The 19,051-nt window shown below is 46.8% G+C and overlaps 1 protein-coding gene across 2 annotated transcripts in view; it reads left to right on the top strand.

Moving 5' to 3' along the window:
• The first annotated feature begins 6,437 nt into the window (after positions 1 to 6,437).
• The window catches only part of USF3 (upstream transcription factor family member 3), a 36,880-nt gene continuing 24,266 nt past the window's right edge, over positions 6,438 to 19,051 (top strand). Inside the window, exons 1-3 of one of the 2 annotated variants that reach the window (XM_077479651.1) lie at positions 6,438 to 6,568; positions 8,887 to 8,995; positions 14,130 to 14,198. In XM_077479651.1, the coding sequence (XP_077335777.1) occupies positions 14,152 to 14,198 (47 nt within the window). In that variant the 5' untranslated portion in view covers positions 6,438 to 6,568; positions 8,887 to 8,995; positions 14,130 to 14,151. Of the gene's footprint in view, positions 6,569 to 8,886; positions 9,004 to 14,129; positions 14,199 to 19,051 lie in introns of both variants that reach the window. The other variant, XM_077479650.1, reaches the window with a different exon arrangement.

The raw sequence follows: 19,051 nt of genomic DNA, 5'->3' as shown, positions 1-19,051 counted from the left end.
GGATCCTTTGGATACCTCACCGCCTGCTAGTGGCCAGCCCTCTCGGAGAAGGTACTTGTTTTTTTGGGTTACCTGCCGGGGGGGGGCGACAGTGGAACATTAGGGAATGTTCCACTAACACTGCTGGGTTTTTCCCTTTTTCAGCCCTTCTAGGTCTACTCAGCGACGGAGTTCTCACCGAGGAAGTGATTCGTCTAAATCCCACCGTCGGCATTCCTCTTCCAGATCCAGACGACATGATTCTCCTGTGAGAACCAGTCTCCATAGCCGGGAATCTTCCCGCCCTTCAACAGCCTGCCCAGGTAACGCAGCTGAAGGTTTATGCTGGGGATGCAGGACGCAGGTTCCTGCTGACAAGTTCCTTTGTGATGCCTGTTATGTTAAAGCGACAAGTGAAAGGAGTGACTCTGACCAACAGCTGAAGTCTATGGTGGAAAGATTGGTCAAGGACAGTCTAAAGAAATTTGAAGCCCCCCAGTTGTCTCCCATAGAGTCCCCAAGGTCTCCGGGGAGGGATGCTCAGGCCCAGGACACATGGGATTCCTCGTTGCCTAGCCACCCGTCTGCTGTCCTCTCAGAGAGTGAATCTGAGGAGGAAGAGTCTGGTTCGGGTTTTGACTTTGCCCTGCTCCCTCCCTTGGTGAAAGCTATCAAGGAAACACTGAACTGGGAGGAGCCGGTAGTGGCCCCGGCGAAACATAGAGAGTTTTTTAAGCAGTTAAAGAAGGAGCGTATTAGCTTCCCTTTCCTCTCAGAGTTGGGAGAAGTGATCTCGGATGATTGGAGTAAGGTAGAGAAAAAGAATTCTCTTCTATCTAAAATTCAGAGACTTTACCCTTCTAAGGTAAGGACACTCTGGATAGGAGATTTGATTCTGACCTGAAGAGGATCTATCTTACGGCTGGCATGGCCTGTAAGCTGACCCTGGCCTTAGCGGCTCTGTCTAGAGCGATGGAAGTTTGGTCCGATAGTGTTGATGAAACACTCAGGAATGTTTCTGAAGATCTGGCCAAGAGTTCTCCCATTCAAGAACTAAGACTGGCTTCAGCCTTCTTAGGAGAGGCCTCGATCGATATTATCGTGGCTCGAGTTATGCTCTCATCTGTAATTGCCAAGCGTGCCCTGTGGCTCCGTCCTTGGCTAGCCGATCCCGCTTCTAAGCAGGTTTGGTGCCGTATTCCTTTTGATGGTTTTTCCCTTTTCAGCAATAAACTGGATAGTGCTATGACTCGAGCCACTGGGGGTAGTTCGGGATTTCTCCCCCAGGATAGGCGCCTACAGAATCAAAGGAGATTGTTCCCAAGAAAGCAGGGTCAAGATCGTGCCAGGGAGGCACGCACTTACAGGCCTGGACGGAATTTTCCAGATCTTGGAGGTCCAGACAGACATCTCTCAAAAAATCCGCAAAGGGCAGTTCGATGGGGGAAAAGGAGCCTACTAAGTCCTTTTGAGATCGTGCCCGTCCAGGTGGTCCGGGTAGGAGCTCGTTTGTTCTGCTTTCGGCACGTCTGGGCGGCCTTGATCCAGGACTTTTGGACCGTCAAGACGGTTTCCTCCGGGCACACGTGGTCGTTCAGCAGTGTCCCCAAACTCAAGTGTGTTCCCACATCCTTTCCAGAGTCGGAAGAAAAAAGACAAATTCTTCTAACCTACATAAAATCTTTGTTGGATCAAGGCGCCGCTATTCCTGTTCCAGACGATCAACGCGGCTTGGGAATGAGAACGGTGCGTGGAGACCTGTAATAGACTTGACGCGTCTAAATCGCTTCATAAGAAATTCAAAATGGAAACGCTGTCCACGATTCAACATTCAGGGCAGCCAGGAGACTGGCTTGTCTCAATAGACCTCAAAGACGCCTATTTTCACGTCCCAGTTGCCACAGAGTTCCAATAGTTTATTTGTTTCTCCATTGGCCAGCTTCATTTACAGTTTACCTGCCTTCCTTTTGGTCTGTCAACCTCTCCTCGCACATTCTCGAAGGTCCTTCTAGCAGTCGTAGCATTGTTGAGAGTCAGGAAAATCCGGATTCATCATTATCTGGACGATTTGCTTCTTCTTGCTCAGGACAAGGATTGTCTCTTGAAACACAGGGATCAAGTCATCGCATCCCTCAAGGAATTCGGGTGGCTCCTGAATTTAGAGAAAAGCCAGTTAGTTCCTACACAGTCTCTCGTGTTCCTCGGCGCCCTGTTCAATACGGCAAAAGGTACCATCTCTCTGCCCGAGGAGAAGATTGCAGTAGTACGGGACAGGATCCACCTCGCTCTCTCTTCGTCTCGTCTCAGGGCTCTTCATTGCCTAAAGATCATAGGCACCATGGTGTCTACTATACCGATGGTGAAGGGGGCACAGTGGAGGATGCGCCCCTTTCAAATGGGTTTTCTTCGCCAATGGTCGGGAGAAAAGGTCCAGTCCAGCGAGATTACTCAGACCATGAGAGGTTCCCTCCTCTGGTGGCTTCGTCGGGAGAATCTATTGAATTGCCACTCTCTTTTTCCAATCAAATGGATCTCAGTAACGTCAGATGCCAGCAACAAGGGCTGGGGGGCACATTGTCTATCGGAAGTGGCTCAGGGCATTTGGGGTCTTTCCCTCTCGGGGAATAGTGCCAAATGTGTTAGAACTTCGAGCACCCTTCCTAGCGCTGTTGGCATTTCCGCATCTGGTAATGAGTGCATCCGTAGTCCTCAGGCTGGACAATATGACTGCGGTCGCATACGTAAGGAAGAAAGGGGGCACCAGAAGTCGGTCTCTGCTGAGGGAAGTGGATCCAATAATGCGTTGGGCCCAGAGGAATCTGGCCAACCTAACAGCAGCTTATGTGCCTGGAGTTCTCAATGTCCAAGCGGACTTTCTATCACGAGTCCACTTGGACAACGAGTGGACCCTTCACAAAGATGTGTTACAGTGGATTATATCCCTGGGGATGTCTCCAGAAGTGGATCTCTTTGCCTCCTGTTTCAACAGGAAGCTAACAAGGTTTTATCCAAGGTTCAAGGATCAGCAGGCCTACGGGATAGATGCCCTATCAGAGCAGTGGTGGTTCCACAAGGCATACACCTTCCCTCCAATTCCAATTATCTTTCAGTTCCTGAAGAGACTCAGATGGGAAGAAGTGGAGGTGTTGGCAATAATTCCGCATTGGCCCAACAGGCCTTGGTTTCCTCTCCTATCCCTCCTCAGCTTTCGGGACCCAGTTCCTCTTCCGTCCGGAGGGGACCTGCTCTCCCAGGGGTCGATTCTCCATCCATGTCCGGCTCACCTTCAGTTGAGGGTCTGGTTCTTGAGAGGGGAAGGCTGGAAGCACTGGGGTGTCCTAAGGAAGCCATTTCCACCCTCTTAAGTGCAAGGAGAAGAAGTACTAATAAGGTGTATGAACGGATCTGGACCAAATTTTTTTTCTTATGTGTCCTCCAGAACCAGTTCCTACGTTTTACCCACAGTTCAAGACGCTTTGGGTTTCCTGCAATCAGGCTTGGGCTTACCCTTATCAGTTAGCTCCCTTCGGGTTCAAGTCTCGGCTATTTCCGCATTTACAGGGGTTCAGTGGGCTAAGCATGCCCTTATCCAGCGGTTCTTCAAAGGCGCAGTAAGATTGAGACCCCAGAGAAAGCCCAGATTCCTTAAATGGGATCTGCCTCTAGTGCTGGACTTCTTTTCTCTTCTCAGTAAGGCTCTTTCCATCAGAGAACTCACCTTGAAAACTGCATTCCTGGTGGCGGTCACCTCGGCGAAACGAGTATCAGAGATTCAAGCTCTAGGAGTCAAGGAGCCTTTTCTAACTTTTTTCCGGACAGAGTGGTCCCAGTTCCAATGTTGGGGTCAAACCCTAAGGTCACTTCGGTTTTTCATGAAAATCAAGAAATCTCTCTACCCTTATTCAGATCCTCGGATTCCTCGGAAATTCATCCTCTTGATGTTGGGCGCTCATTAAAGCTCTATTTGGAAGCTACAGCTCCATTCCGGCAGTCGGACTTCCTGTTCGTTCTGTTCTGTGGGAAGAACAAGGGCACTAGAGCATCAGTCAGGTCAATTGCGGCATGGATAGTTCAAGGGATCCAGTGGGCATACAGAGTAAGGGGCTTGGCCCCTCCTCAGGCGGTGTCGGCGTATTCGACCAGAAGTCTTTCTATCTCGTGGGCGGCCTCTCGCCACGTGGCTCCTGATGTGATTTGCAGGGCGGCCTCGTGGTCTTCGATTCACACCTTTATGTCTCATTATTGTGTTGAGCCGGCGGCTCTATCCTCAGTTGACTTTGGAGTCAAAGTTTTGTCGGTTGAAGGTGTCAAATAAATCTTTGTTAAGCAGCCTTTTTGCCCACCCGGGTGTGTCTTGGCGAGTTATTTCCCACACGTAGGCTGCCATGGAGTCTGTCAGGAAAACGGAAAATTTATGTCAAATACTTACCGTAATTTTCCTTTCCTGATGGACTCCATGGCAGCAGGAGTTCCCTCCCAAATGGCTGGAGTAGGATAGTTACCGAACACGGCCTCTGGCAGGGAGCAAAGATTTATGGGAGTGTCGTCCTATAGGGTAATGGAGGCGGGACTAAACCCACACGTAGGCTGCCATGGAGTCCATCAGGAAAGGAAAATTACGGTAAGTATTTGACATAAATTTTCCGTTATATTATACATAATAAAAAATATATATATTATACATAATAAAAAAACATATGTTATACATAATAAAAAAATATGTTATACATAATAAAAATATATATTATACATAATAAAAAAATATATATATTATACATAATAAAAAATATATATATATATTATACATAATAAAAAATATATATTATACATAATAAAAAAAATATATATTATACATAATAAAAAAATATATATATTATACATAATAAAAAATATATATTATACATAATAAAAAAATATATATATTATACATACCGTATATACTCGAGTATAAGCCGAGATTTTCAGCCTCTTTTTTGAGGCTGAAAGTGCCCCCCTCGGCTTATACTCGAGTCATCGCTGTCTGCCCGCTCGATCAGCGTGTCGAGCAGACAGACAGCGGCCATTCTATAATTCAAAAGCCGCGCCTCCGGCTCCGCCTTCGCCTGTGATAGGCGGAACACTGAATTTCCCAGCAGCCTGTGTTCCGCCTATCACGGACATCGTATCATCCTCGTACTACGGACGAGGATGATACGATGTACGTGATAGGCGGAACACAGGCTGCTGGGAAATTCAGTGTTCCGCCTATCACAGGCGAAGGCGGCGGCGCAGCTTTTGAATTTTACAATGGCCGCCGACGAAGAGGGCACGGGACGGAGGCAAGGCAAGGCACGGCACGGGACGGGACGGCGGCGGCAAGGCACGGCGGCAAGGCACGGCGGCAAGGCATGGAGGCAAGGAGGCAAGGCACGGGACGGAGGCTCGGGACAAAGGCTCGGGACACAGGTAGGCTGGACACACACACACACACACACACACACACACACACACACACACACACACACACACATGGATGGATACACACACACACAGGGATGGATGGATGGATGGAGACACACAGGGATGGATGGATGGATGGATGGATGGAGACACACACACACACAGGGATGGATGGATGGATGGACACACACACACACAGGGATGGATGGACGGACACACAGGGATGGACGGACACACAGGGATGGACGGACACACAGGGATGGACGGACACACAGGGATGGACGGACACACAGGGATGGACAGGCATGTCTCACCCTCGGCTTATACACGAGTCAATAAGTTTGCCAGTTTTTTTGGGGGTAAATTGGGGGCCTCGGCTTATATTCGGGTCGGCCTATACTCGAGTATATACGGTAATAAAAAATATATATTATACATAACAAAAAAATATATATATATTATACATAATAAAAAAGAAAACACTGTTGCTACTCAATTAATAATATTAACAATAAGAATAAAATACTTATAGAAAAATCCCATAGTTATAACTGGTAAAACTAACCTAAAGTGTATAATATTAGGAGGAAAATACAGCCACCACTTCTATTAAATATTCTATAATGTTTTATTATTGATAGTATTAATTTAAACATTGTTACATTGTCTCATTTCCCGCACATTTCTATACATCACTCCCGTTCTCCACTAATCCCGTCTCTCCCACATCCGCAGCTCTACATACACCTTCCCTGCACAGGAATCCTCCATACACCGATACACCCGCACTGTCCCTTTAACAAAAGCCCCTCCCTTCTTAATACCTATTGGCCGGACGGCCTATCAATCAAACATCGCCGAATCTTTACACTTCCTCGATTTTACACTTCCACTCATAGTCCACGCCCCACTCCCTCCTTCGTCTAGGATAATGTCTCGCATTGGCAGGCAAAACCGCCACTCAGGAATGATACAATCATCGCGTACGCTATTGGTCGATGGGGGAGGAGTCCGGTCTAGGATTGGTTGCAGTATCTGTAAGGCTGTAGTCTGGCTTTCGGTAGCTTGCTCGGTTGGCTGGCGGGGATGTAGGCCCCACCGGGGGGGGACCTGCCCGTGAGGGAGGATACACCGAATTACCTGGACTGAGGTACCCGGTACAAGGCGGGCGGGGAATAATGACCCGACATGCGGGGGAAATGAGGAGAAAGGGGGCCAATAACACAGAGAGTAATGGAGGGGCATACAGTGTGACAGGGGAGTGCATCCCCCCTCCGCTATCACCTGGTAATACACTCCCCTGTCACTCTGTATCCCCTCCAGTATCACCGGGTAATGCACTCCCCTGTCACTCTGTATATCCCCCCACTATCACTGGGTAATACACTCCCCTGTCACTCTGTATATCCCCCCACTATCACCGGGTAATACACTCCCCTGTCACTCTGTATATCCCCCCACTATCACCGGGTAATGCACTCCCCTGTCACTCTGTATATCCCCCCACTATCACCGGGTAATGCACTCCCCTGTCACTCTGTATATCCCCCACTATCACCGGATAATACACTCCCCTGTCACTCTGTATATCCTCCGCCATAACCGGATAATACACTCCCCTGTTACTCTGTATATCCTCCGCTATCACCGGATAATACACTCCCCTGTCACTCTGTATATCCTCCGCCATAACCGGATAATACACTCCCCTGTCACTCTGTATATCCTCCGCCATAACCGGATAATACACTCCCCTGTCACTCTGTATATCCTCCGCCATAACCGGATAATACACTCCCCTGTCACTCTGTATATCCTCCGCTATCACCGGATAATACACTCCCCTGTCACTCTGTATATCCTCCGCCATAACCGGATAATACACTCCCCTGTCACTCTGTATATCCTCCGCTATCACCGGATAATACACTCCCCTGTCACTCTGTATATCCTCCGCTATCACCGGATAATACACTCCCCTGTCACTCTGTATATCCTCCGCTATCACTGGGTAATACACTCCCCTGTCACTCTGTAAATCCTCCGCTATCACCGGGTAATACACTCCCCGGTCACTCTGTATATCCCCCACTATCACTGGGTAATAAACTTCCCTGTTACCCAGTATATCCTCCACTATCACTTGGTAATACACTCCCCGGTCACTCTGTATATCCTCCACTATCACCGGGTAATACACTCCCCTGTCACTCCTTATATCCCCCACTATCACTGGGTAATACACTCCCCTGTCACTCTGTATATCATCCACTATCACCGGGTAATACACTCCCCTGTCACTCTGTATATCTGTCATTTACAATCACTGGGTAATACACTCCCCTGTCACTCTGTATATCCTCCACTATCACCGGGTAATACACTCCCCTGTCACTCTGTATAGCTGTCATTTACTATCACTGGGTAATACACTCCTCTGTCACCCTGTGTATCCCCCACTATCGCTGGGTAATACACTCCCCTGTCACCCTGTATATCCCCCGCTGTCACCGGGTAATACATACCCCTGTCACTCTGTATATCATCCACTATCACTGGGTAATACACTCCCCTGTCACCCTGTATATCCCCCACTATCACCGGGTAATACACTCCCCGGTCACTCTGTATATCCCCCACTATCACTGGGTAATACACTCCCCGGTCACTCTGTATATCCCCCACTATCACTGGGTAATACACTCCCCGGTCACTCTGTATATCCTCAACTATCACCGGGTAATACACTCCCCGGTCACTCTGTATATCCCCCACTATCACTGGGTAATACACTCCCCGGTCACTCTGTATATCCCCCACTATCACTGGGTAATACACTCCCCGGTCACTCTGTATATCCCCCACTATCACTGGGTAATACACTCCCCTGTCACTCTGTATATCTGTCATTTACTATCACTGGGTAATACACTTCCCTGTTACCCTGTATATCCTCCACTATCACTGGGTAATACACTCCCCAGTCACTCTGTATATCATTCACTATCACCGGGTAATACACTCCCCTGCCACTCTGTATATCCTCCGCTATCACCGGGTAATACACTCCCCTGTCACCCTGTATATCCCTCACTATCACTGGGTAATACACTCCCCTGTCACCCTGTGTATCCTCCACTATCACCGGGTAATACACTCCCCTGTCACCCTGTGTATTACCCACTATCACTGGGTAATACACTCCCCTGTCACCCTGTATATCCCTCACTATCACTGGGTAATACACTCCCCTGTCACCCTGTGTATCCTCCACTATCACCGGGTAATACACTCCCCTGTCACTCTGTATATCCTCCGCTATGTGCAATATTTAGTGAGAATTGCAGAGATATACAGTATGTTCACTGGTTCAGGATACTTGTTCAGCAATTTATTATCTATTTTGAGTAATATTTGTTTGAATTCTTTAGCACTTGTTTTCATGTTTTCACATTTTTCTCTTTGTAGTGTGCAATATCATGACCGATGGCGGGTGCTGGGTGCCACAAGAACCTGGAGGAAATGGGGATGGTGAAGCCAGAGTGAGACTACGGTACTTTCAGGAGTAACTTTGAAGGTGTGAAGGTAGGTTTTTTTTTTTTTTTTTTTTTTTTTACTCATTGGCCAACTAAACACAGTACACCAATGGCAGTCTTATCATTGGTAGTCTTTGTATTACATTTTCCATGAAAAAAATATCAACCTCTGTCTACATTTTTTTGCTTTATTTTAATAATATTGCAATTTTTTTCTTCATGTTTTTTTTTTTTTCTCAGTTGTCTATTAAAAAACACTTAAGGACTGCCCTATAGCAAATATACTGCAAGAGGTTGGCCCTCCTGTGCAGGATCATATATTTACCTGATCCGGCACTTCCGCCTAGGGGGCGGCGTGACTTCTGCTGTGATTGGTTACTGCAGAAGCCGATGTGTGGGTGCCGGCCAATCGATTGTCCGCTGGCACCCGCCGATGGTCAAGAAGAGGCAGAACAGAGTAAACGCTGGCCAGGCACACGGTTAACCCTTTGATCGCCCTAGTTGTTTAACCTCCTCCCAGCCAGTGTCATTAGTACAGTGGCCGTGCATGTTTTTAGCACTGATCACTGTATTAGGGTCACTGGTTCCCACAAAGTGTCAAAAGTGTCAGTTAGTGTCAGATTGTCCTCTGCAATATATGCTATAAGTCGCTTATATCCGCCATTACTAGTATAAAAAAATAAAAATTCCATTATGTATACCATAGTTTGTAGATGCTATAACCTTGCGCAAACCAATCAATATACGGATATTGGGATTTTTTTTTTTTTTACCAAAATATGTAGCAGAATACATATTTGCCTAAATTGATGAAGAAATTTTAGATTTTTTTTAAATTATTATTTTTTTTTTTCATTGGATGTGTTTTATACCAGAAATGAAAGGGGTTGTAAAGGTAAAAGTTTTTAGCAACCTGTTATCTCATACCGGTTAAAATTTTTCCTCCGTTAAGGAACTGGGAACTATAACATTGGAAAATCACTAGCTAGCCATGTTGGGCTAGTGAATCTACTTTGTAAAAGTAACGTATCTACAAATGTTCCTGTGTATTTGTACCTGTAAACAACCTTATACGAAAATTAATAAAATAAATATGTTAAAAAAAAAAAAAAAGTAAAAGTTTTTTCACCTTAATGCATTCAATGCATTAAGGTGAAAAAACATCCGACAATACAGACCCCCCCCAGCCTGCCCGTTCTACTTACCTGACCCCTCAAAAGTCTCGCGCTTGCCCCCGATATCCTCTTTGCCGCTCAGCCTGGCTGTTGATTGGTTACAGTTGATGGATTGAAAGCAACGCAGCCATTGGCTCGTGCTCCTGTCAATCACATCCAGTGACATGGCGCACCGGGGGGCAGGGCCGAGTGATACAGTGAGTGGCTATGGCTGCCGATTGTATCACCGGAGCGCGCCCGCAAGCACTCCGCACTATGCGAGTGAGCTTGCATTAAGGTGTGGAGTCCTTGCGGGGAGGAGCCGAGACAGCCGCCGAGGGACCTCAGAAGACCAGGTTCGGGGCCACTCTGTGCAAAATTAGCTGCACAGTGGAGGTAAGTATAACGTGTTTGTTATTTAAAAATAACCAAAAAAAAACATTTTTTCTTTACTGATCTTTTAAAAGAAAAGCCCACATTTTAGGTTGTCCCCAGAAAAGTAATAGAAAGGAAATCTTCCAATGGGGACACTAGTTCTGGTGACATGGGGGTCCTCAAGGGATTCCCCTAAATTACAGGGATTTCCTCTCATTTCCTGTTTGTCTATGGGACAGGAAGTGAAGGGAAATCTCCCCAATGGGACATAGATGGCAGAAAAAAAATTCTGGCAGGGGTTATAACCCTCCTTTGTTCTATCCAAAATGAGGTTACATTGACACCCGCAGCAGGATTCGCTGCGTTTTTCCACATTGCATATATGTGTATCAAAGCTAAAGCTCCCCCATACTGTCCGCGACTGATAAGATGGAGTATCTCTTTCCCTCTCCCCACCTCTCTCTTTTCTCCCCCCCCCCCCCTCCTCTTTCTTTTCTCCCCCCCTCTCCCCTGACTTCCTGGAAGGCTCCATTTCCACTTGTGCAAATTGTCCTGTGTCTTGGGACTGCAAAGTTGCATAACAAGTCGTACCTGCACTACTTTGGTCCGACTTGAGGTCCATAGACCTCAAAAATACACAGGCATTGCTTGAAGTCTCATCAAAATCATGCGACTTTCAGGTCACAATAGTGGAAACCTAGGGTTTACAAGAGCACAGACAACAACATACATAATGATATTGAACGTGCTTCCAACCATTTCAATCACTATCCTAATTTACTGTCTTTTTTTCTGAGTCTCGTGGTGTTGCTGACAATATCCTACCAAATAGTTTTTTGTTTTTTATATTTCGGCAGCTCATCCTTTTTTATTTATTTTGTAGGGCTTATTCACACGGGCTCCGCCTTTTCAGTTTTTTCCGTCAGACCTGATAAGACGATGATCATGTCTGCCAAATCTAGACAGATGGTGGTCCTATTTTCCATCCGTCTGGCAGATCGGATATTGGCGGTCGGTTTTCACCTGATTTTTTTTATTTATTTTTTCCCCATTACCCTATGTGGGAGGATGTATGTGTCCGCTCTGCACAGTGATTAGAGACAGACCTGTCATCCAGGGATCAGCGAAGTAATCTTCCCCCGCTGAGCAAGCGGAGGCGCCCATGTGAAAGGGGCCTGATAGACTTACAGACTGTCCTTCAGTTTGGCCGCACTGGGTTAATTGTTCTGTGTTATCCCAGCACAGTGTAACTGGTTAAATTATGGGATCATTGCTTTAATTTTTAGGTTTACTTTCTAGCAAAGGTAGTTTTGTGATTGGTCACGTGTAGTAGGCATTGCTGTGTTGAGATGCTGAGCTGTATTTTCACCAGGGTTTTATGTACATGTAAGCAAAGCAAAAATTGGGGTGAAGGCCCCCTCATTGTCCAGTGGTGAGATCTGGTGAGTGTGGAGACCATTGGAGTACAGTGACCACACTCACCAGATCTCACCACTGGACAATGAGGTCACTGTACTCCAATGGTCTCCACACTCTCACCAGATCTCACCACTGGACAATGAGGTCACTGTACTCCAATGGTCTCCACACTCACCAGATCTCACCACTGGGCGATGAGGTCACTGTACTCCAATGGTCTCCACACTCACCAGATCTCACCACTGGGCGATGAGGTCACTGTACTCCAATGGTCTCCACACTCACCAGATCTCACCACTGGACGATGAGGTCACTGTACTCCAATGGTCTCCACACTCACCAGATCTCACCACTGGACAATGAGGTCACTGTACTCCAATGGTCTCCACACTCACCAGATCTCACCACTGGACAATGAGGTCACTGTACTCCAATGGCCTCCACACTCACCAGATCTCACCACTGGACAATGAGGTCACTGTACTCCAATGGCCTCCACACTCACCAGATCTCACCACTGGACAATGAGGTCACTGTACTCCAATGGTCTCCACACTCACCAGATCTCACCACTGGACAATGAGGTCACTGTACTCCAATGGTCTCCACACTCACCAGATCTCACCACTGGACAATGTGGTCACTGTACTCCAATGGTCTCCACACTCACCAGATCTCACCACTGGACAATGAGGTCACTGTACTCCAATGGTCTCCACACTCACCAGATCTCACCACTGGACAATGAGGTCACTGTACTCCAATGGTCTCCACACTCACCAGATCTCACCACTGGACAATGAGGTCACTGTACTCCAATGGTCTCCACACTCACCAGATCTCACCACTGGACAATGAGGTCACTGTACTCCAATGGTCTCCACACTCACCAGATCTCACCACTGGACAATGAGGTCACTGTACTCCAATGGTCTCCACACTCACCAGATCTCACCACTGGACAATGAGGTCACTGTACTCCAATGGCCTCTACACTCACCAGATCTCACCACTGGACAATGAGGAGACCATTGGAGTACAGTGATCTTTGTCCAGTGGTGAGATCTGGTGAGTGTGGAGACCATTGGGGTACAGGGAGGGACCTCATTGTCCAGTGGTGAGATGATTGGAGCTTTGTGACATGGTGCATTATCCTGCTGGAAGGACCATGTCCCTCCCTTTATGACTACAGTGTACCCATCAGAAGATGGGGACACTGTAGTCATAAAGGGGGGGACATGGTCAGAAACTATACTCAGGTAGGTTGTGGTGTTTAAACCATGCTCAATTGGTACTAAGGGGCCCAAAGTGTGCCAAGAAAATCCCCCCCCGCCCCCACACCATTACACTCCCAGCCCGAACCGTTGATACAAGGCAGGATGGATCCATGCTTTCATGTTGTTTACACCTGAACCCACCATCTGAATGTTGTAGCTGAAATCGAGACTCATCAGACCAGCCAACGTTTTTCCAATCTTCTATTGTCCAATTTTGGTGATCCTGTGCCAGTTTTAGCCTCAGTATCCTGTTCTTAGCTGACAGGAGTGGCACCCGGTGTGGTCTTCTGCTGCTGTAGCCCATCTGCTTCTAGGTTGGATGTGTTGTGCGTTCAGAGATGGTATTCTGCATATACCCTGGATGTAAAAAGTGATTATTTGAGTTACTGGTGCCGTTCTATCATCTCCAACCAGTCTGACCATTCTCCTCTGACATCAACAAGGCATTTTCCTCCACACAACTGTCGCTCACTGGATATTTTCTCTTCATTCTCTGTAAAACCCGAGAGATGGTTGTGTGTAAAAATCCCAGAAATACTCAGACCGGGCCGTCTGCCACCAACAACCATTCCATGTTCAAAGTCACTTCAATCCCATTTCTTCCCCATTCTGATGCTCGGTATGAACATCACCAAGTCGTCTTCACCATGTCTAGGTGCCTAAATGCGTTGAGTTGCTGCCACGTGATTGGCTGATTAGAAAATTTTGTTACCAAGCAATTGAATAGGTGTACCTACTAAAGTGACCAGTGCGTTTATATCAGCGCTATATAAATGTATAATAATGGTGTGTGACTGTGGGAGATATTAGAGTGTAAGCTCCTCTGGTACAGAGGTTGATGTGACTGGCTCAGTGTTCTCTGTACAGTACTGCGGTATATGTCAGAGCTATAGAAATGTTTAATCGTGTGTGTGATTGAATGACCTTTCTGTATTTCCTTGTTCCTACAGAGAACATCCTCTGGATTTAAGCATGCCGGAGATGACTCAGAGTGCAAATCCTAATAAAGCCAAGCATAGGTAAGAGTGGAGTTTTTGCGATGTGAAAATTTAGTTGCGTGTTTTTTTTATATTGAGCTTTTGAGTGATGAGGCTGAAATATGACCTTGAATAATGACTTCCTGGGGTTCTATAAAATATTACCCCCCCCGGTCTTCTAAAGCACCTTCCCCCACCTCCATGGCAGTGATCTTATGTGACCGGATTCAAACGAGTTTTCAATATTTGAGCTGCTATAATATCATTAACCACTTGACCACTGGGCACTTAAACACCCTTAATAACCAGACCAATTTTCAGCTTTCGGTGCTCTCGCATTTTGAATGACAATTACTCAGTCATGCAACACTGGACCTATATGAAATTTTTGTCCTTTTTTTCACACAAATAGAGCTTTCTTTTGGTGGTATTTAATCACCGCTGGGTTTTTTTTTTTTTGTGCTATAAAAGAAAAAATACCGAAAATTCTGTAAAAAAACGAATTTTTCTTTGTTTCTGTTAGAAAATTTAGCAGATTAGAAATTTTTTCTTCATAAATTTTGGCCAAAATTTATACCACTACATATCTTTGGTAAAAATAAGTACAAATTGGTGGATATTATTTGGTCTTTGTGAAAGTTATAGAGTCCACAAGCTATGGTGCCAATATCTGAAAATTGATCACACCTGAAGGACTGACGGCCTATTTCAATTCTTGAGACCCTAACATGCCAGAAAAGTACAAATACCCCCCAAATGACCCCTTTTTGGAAAGAAGACATTCCAAGGTATTTAGTAAGAGGCATGATGAGTTTTTTGAAGTTGTCATTTTTTCCCACAATTCTTTGCAAAATCAAGATTCTTTTTACTTTTTTTTTTTTTTTCACAAAATTGTCATATTATCAGGTTATTTCTCACACACAGCATATGCATACCACAAATTACACCCCAAAACACATTCTGCTATTACTCCCGAGTATGGTGATACCACATGTGTGAGACTTTTACACAGCGTGGCCGCATACAGAGGCCCAACATGCAGGGAGCGCCATCAGGCGTTCTGGAGCACCCAGGACAATTCTGACATTTCTCTCCTACATGTAAAAATCATCATTTATTTGCTAGAAAATTACATAGAACTCCAAAACATTATATATGTTTTTTTAGCAAACACCCTGGAGAATACAATGGTGGTCTTTGCAACTTTTTATCTCGCACGGTATTTGCGCAGTAATTTTTCGAATGCTTTTTTTTGGAAAAAAAACTGTTTTGTGCTTAAAAAAAAAAAAAAACACAGTAAAGTTAGCCCAATTTTTGCATAATGTGAAAGATGAAGTTACGCTGAGTAAATAGATACCTAATATGTCACTCTTCAAAATTGCACACGCTCGTGGAATGGCGGCAAACGTCGCTACTTAAAAATCCCCATAGGCGACGATTTACATTTTTTTTACTGGTTATATGTTTTGAGTTACAGAGGAGGTCTAGGGCTAGAATTATTTCTCTCGCTCTAACGTTCGCAGCGATACCTCACATGTGTGGTTTGAACACCGTTTTCATATGTGGGCGGGACTTACGCATGCGTTCGCTTCTGCATGCGAGCACATGGGGACAGGGGCGCTTTAAAAAAAACATTTTTTTTTTTATTGTTCATTTTACTTTATTTATTTTAGTTTGACATTTTTTTCCCCAAAAATAATTTTTTTGATCACTTTTATTCCTATTACAAGGAATGTAAACATCCCTTGTAATAGGAATATGGCATGACAGGTCCTCTTTACAGTGAGATGTGGGGTCAATAAGACCCACATCTCACCTCTAAGCTGGGAAGCCTGAAAAAAAAAAAGATTCTGGCTTTGATCGTATTAGCGATTCGGTAGAAGCACCGGAGGGCGGAGGGCGGCGGGAGATGTCTATGGCTGGGTATTGCAGGGTATCACCGACTATGGCTGGGTATCTCAGAGCATGGTGTTGCAGAGTACTGCGTTGCAGAGCATTGCAGGGTATTGGCGGGTGTTGCAGAGCATTGCAGAGTGTTGCAGGGTATTGGCGGGTGTTGCAGAGCATTGCAGAGTGTTGCAGGGTATCGGCGGGGGTTGCAGAGCATTGCAGAGTGTTGCAGGGTATCGGCGGGGGTTGCAGAGCATTGCAGAGTGTTGCAGGGTATCGGCGGGGGTTGCAGAGCATTGCAGAGTGTTGCAGGGTATCGGCGGGGGTTGCAGAGCATTGCAGAGTGTTGCAGGGTATTGGCGGGTGTTGCAGAGTGTTGCAGGGTATTGCAGAGCGTTGCGGAGTGTTGCAGGGCATTGCGGAGTGTTGCAGGGCATTGCGGAGTGTTGCAGGGCATTGCGGAGTGTTGCAGGGCATTGCGGAGTGTTGCAGGGCATTGCAGAGTGTTGCAGGGCATTGCAGAGTGTTGCAGGGCATTGCAGAGTGTTGCAGGGCATTGCAGAGTGTTGCAGGGCATTGCAGAGTGTTGCAGGGCATTGCAGAGTGTTGCAGGGCATTGCAGAGTGTTGCAGGGCATTGCAGAGTGTTGCAGGGCATTGCAGAGTGTTTGCAGGGCATTGCAGAGTGTTTGCAGGGCATTGCAGAGTGTTTGCAGGGCATTGCAGAGTGTTTGCAGGGCATTGCAGAGTATTTGCAGGGCATTGCAGAGTATTTGCAGGGCATTGCAGAGTATTTGCAGGGCATTGCAGAGTATTTGCAGGGCATTGCAGAGTATTTGCAGGGCATTGCAGAGTATTTGCAGGGCATTGCAGAGTATTTGCAGGGCATTGCAGAGTATTTGCAGGGCATTGCAGAGTATTTGCAGGGCATTGCAGAGTATTTGCAGGGCATTGCAGAGTATTTGCAGGGCATTGCAGAGTATTTGCAGGGCATTGCAGAGTATTTGCAGGGCATTGCAGAGTATTTGCAGGGCATTGCAGAGTATTTGCAGGGCATTGCAGAGTATTTGCAGGGCATTGCAGAGTATTTGCAGGGCATTGCAGAGTATTTGCAGGGCATTGCAGAGTATTTGCAGGGCATTGCAGAGTATTTGCAGGGCATTGCAGAGTATTTGCAGGGCATTGCAGAGTATTTGCAGGGCATTGCAGAGTATTTGCAGGGCATTGCAGAGTATTTGCAGGGCATTGCAGAGTATTTGCAGGGCATTGCAGAGTATTTGCAGGGCATTGCAGAGTATTTGCAGGGCATTGCAGAGTATTTGCAGGGCATTGCAGAGTATTTGCAGGGCATTGCAGAGTATTTGCAGGGCATTGCAGAGTATTTGCAGGGCATTGCAGAGTATTTGCAGGGCATTGCAGAGTATTTGCAGGGCATTGCAGAGTATTTGCAGGGCATTGCAGAGTATTTGCAGGGCATTGCAGAGTATTTGCAGGGCATTGCAGAGTATTTGCAGGGCATTGCAGAGTATTTGCAGGGCATTGCAGAGTATTTGCAGGGCATTGCAGAGTATTTGCAGGGCATTGCAGAGTATTTGCAGGGCATTGCAGAGTATTTGCAGGGCATTGCAGAGTATTTGCAGGGCATTGCAGAGTATTTGCAGGGCATTGCAGAGTAATGCAGAGTATTTGCAGGGAATTGCAGAGTAATGCAGAGTATTTGCAGGGAATTGCAGAGTAATGCAGAGTATTTGCAGGGAATTGCAGAGTAATGCAGAGTATTTGCAGGGAATTGCAGAGTAATGCAGAGTATTTGCAGGGAATTGCAGAGTAATGCAGAGTATTTGCAGGGAATTGCAGAGTAATGCAGAGTATTTGCAGGGATTTGAGGGGTTAATTTTCGGTGAGCAGCGATGTGGGCACTGCAGATGCAGCCCACATCGCTGCTGACACCGATCTCTTCCCCCTCCGCTGTACCGATCGGTACAGAGAGGGGGAGGGAGGAACCGGCGTCATAACATGACGCCGGCTTGTTTACAAGTGATCACTCCGTCATTTGACGGAGCGATCACGTGGTAAACGGCCGCGATGAGCGGCCGTTTACCGTGATTCGTGATGCGCCGGGTCCACTGGACCCAGCGGTCACGGATGCTCTCGTGTGCGCGCCCCAGGGGGCGCGCGTAGAGCAGAATTCTAGGAGGCCGTTAATTAACGGCCTCTTAGAGTTAAACAACCGCCCTGATGCCGTTAATCGGCAATGGGCGGTTGTTAAGTGGTTAAAGTGATTGTAAAGTCTCATGGTTTTTTTTTGTTTTTTACTCTAAAAAGTACACAGAGGCCAGGAGCACAGAGCAGCCCAGATGCTCCTCTTCTTGGGTCCCTCTTCTGTGCTCCTGGCCTCTCCCCTCCTGTGAGGTGCCCCCTACAGCAAGCAGCTTGCCATGGGGGCACCAGAGCCGAATGGCAGCTTCCTGTGTCCATTCAGACACAGAGCCCCGCTTCAGCCTGACCCCCTCTTTCTCCTGATTGTCTAACTGACGGACAGCAGGAGAAGAAAATGGCACCGCTGCTGTGTCTCAGCCAATCAGGAGGAGAGTCCCAGATGGCCGAGGAACTCGTGGACATTGCTGGAGAGAGAGAGATGGGGCTCGGGTAAGGCTGGGTTCACACTATCTTCACATGTGGCTCACTGCAGGGGTCCAGTGCGTCCCCATTCATCATTTTAGGCCCCTTTCACACTGGGGCGGGAGCGGCGTTGGCGGTATTTTTAGCGGTGGTCTGCGGCTGTTAGCGGGGTGTTTTTAACCCCCAATTTTGGCCCGAAAAAGGGTTAAAACCACCCACAAACGCCGGCGGTATGGCCTCGCTGTCCCATTGATTTCAATACACCGCTCCAAAGATGCAGCTAGCAGAACTTTTTTCACCGTCCTGCTAGCGCACCGTGAAATGGGACGTTTTTTTTTTTCAGGCGCTGAAAACCACCCCAGTGTGAAAGGGGCCTTAGGTCCA

This window comes from Lithobates pipiens, unplaced genomic scaffold (assembly GCF_037356315.1).
Source record: "Lithobates pipiens isolate NorthernLeopardFrog02 unplaced genomic scaffold, aLitPip1_a1.2 Scaffold_16, whole genome shotgun sequence".
Lineage (NCBI taxonomy): Eukaryota > Metazoa > Chordata > Amphibia > Anura > Ranidae > Lithobates > Lithobates pipiens.
This window is presented reverse-complemented; position numbering and strand designations above follow the sequence as displayed.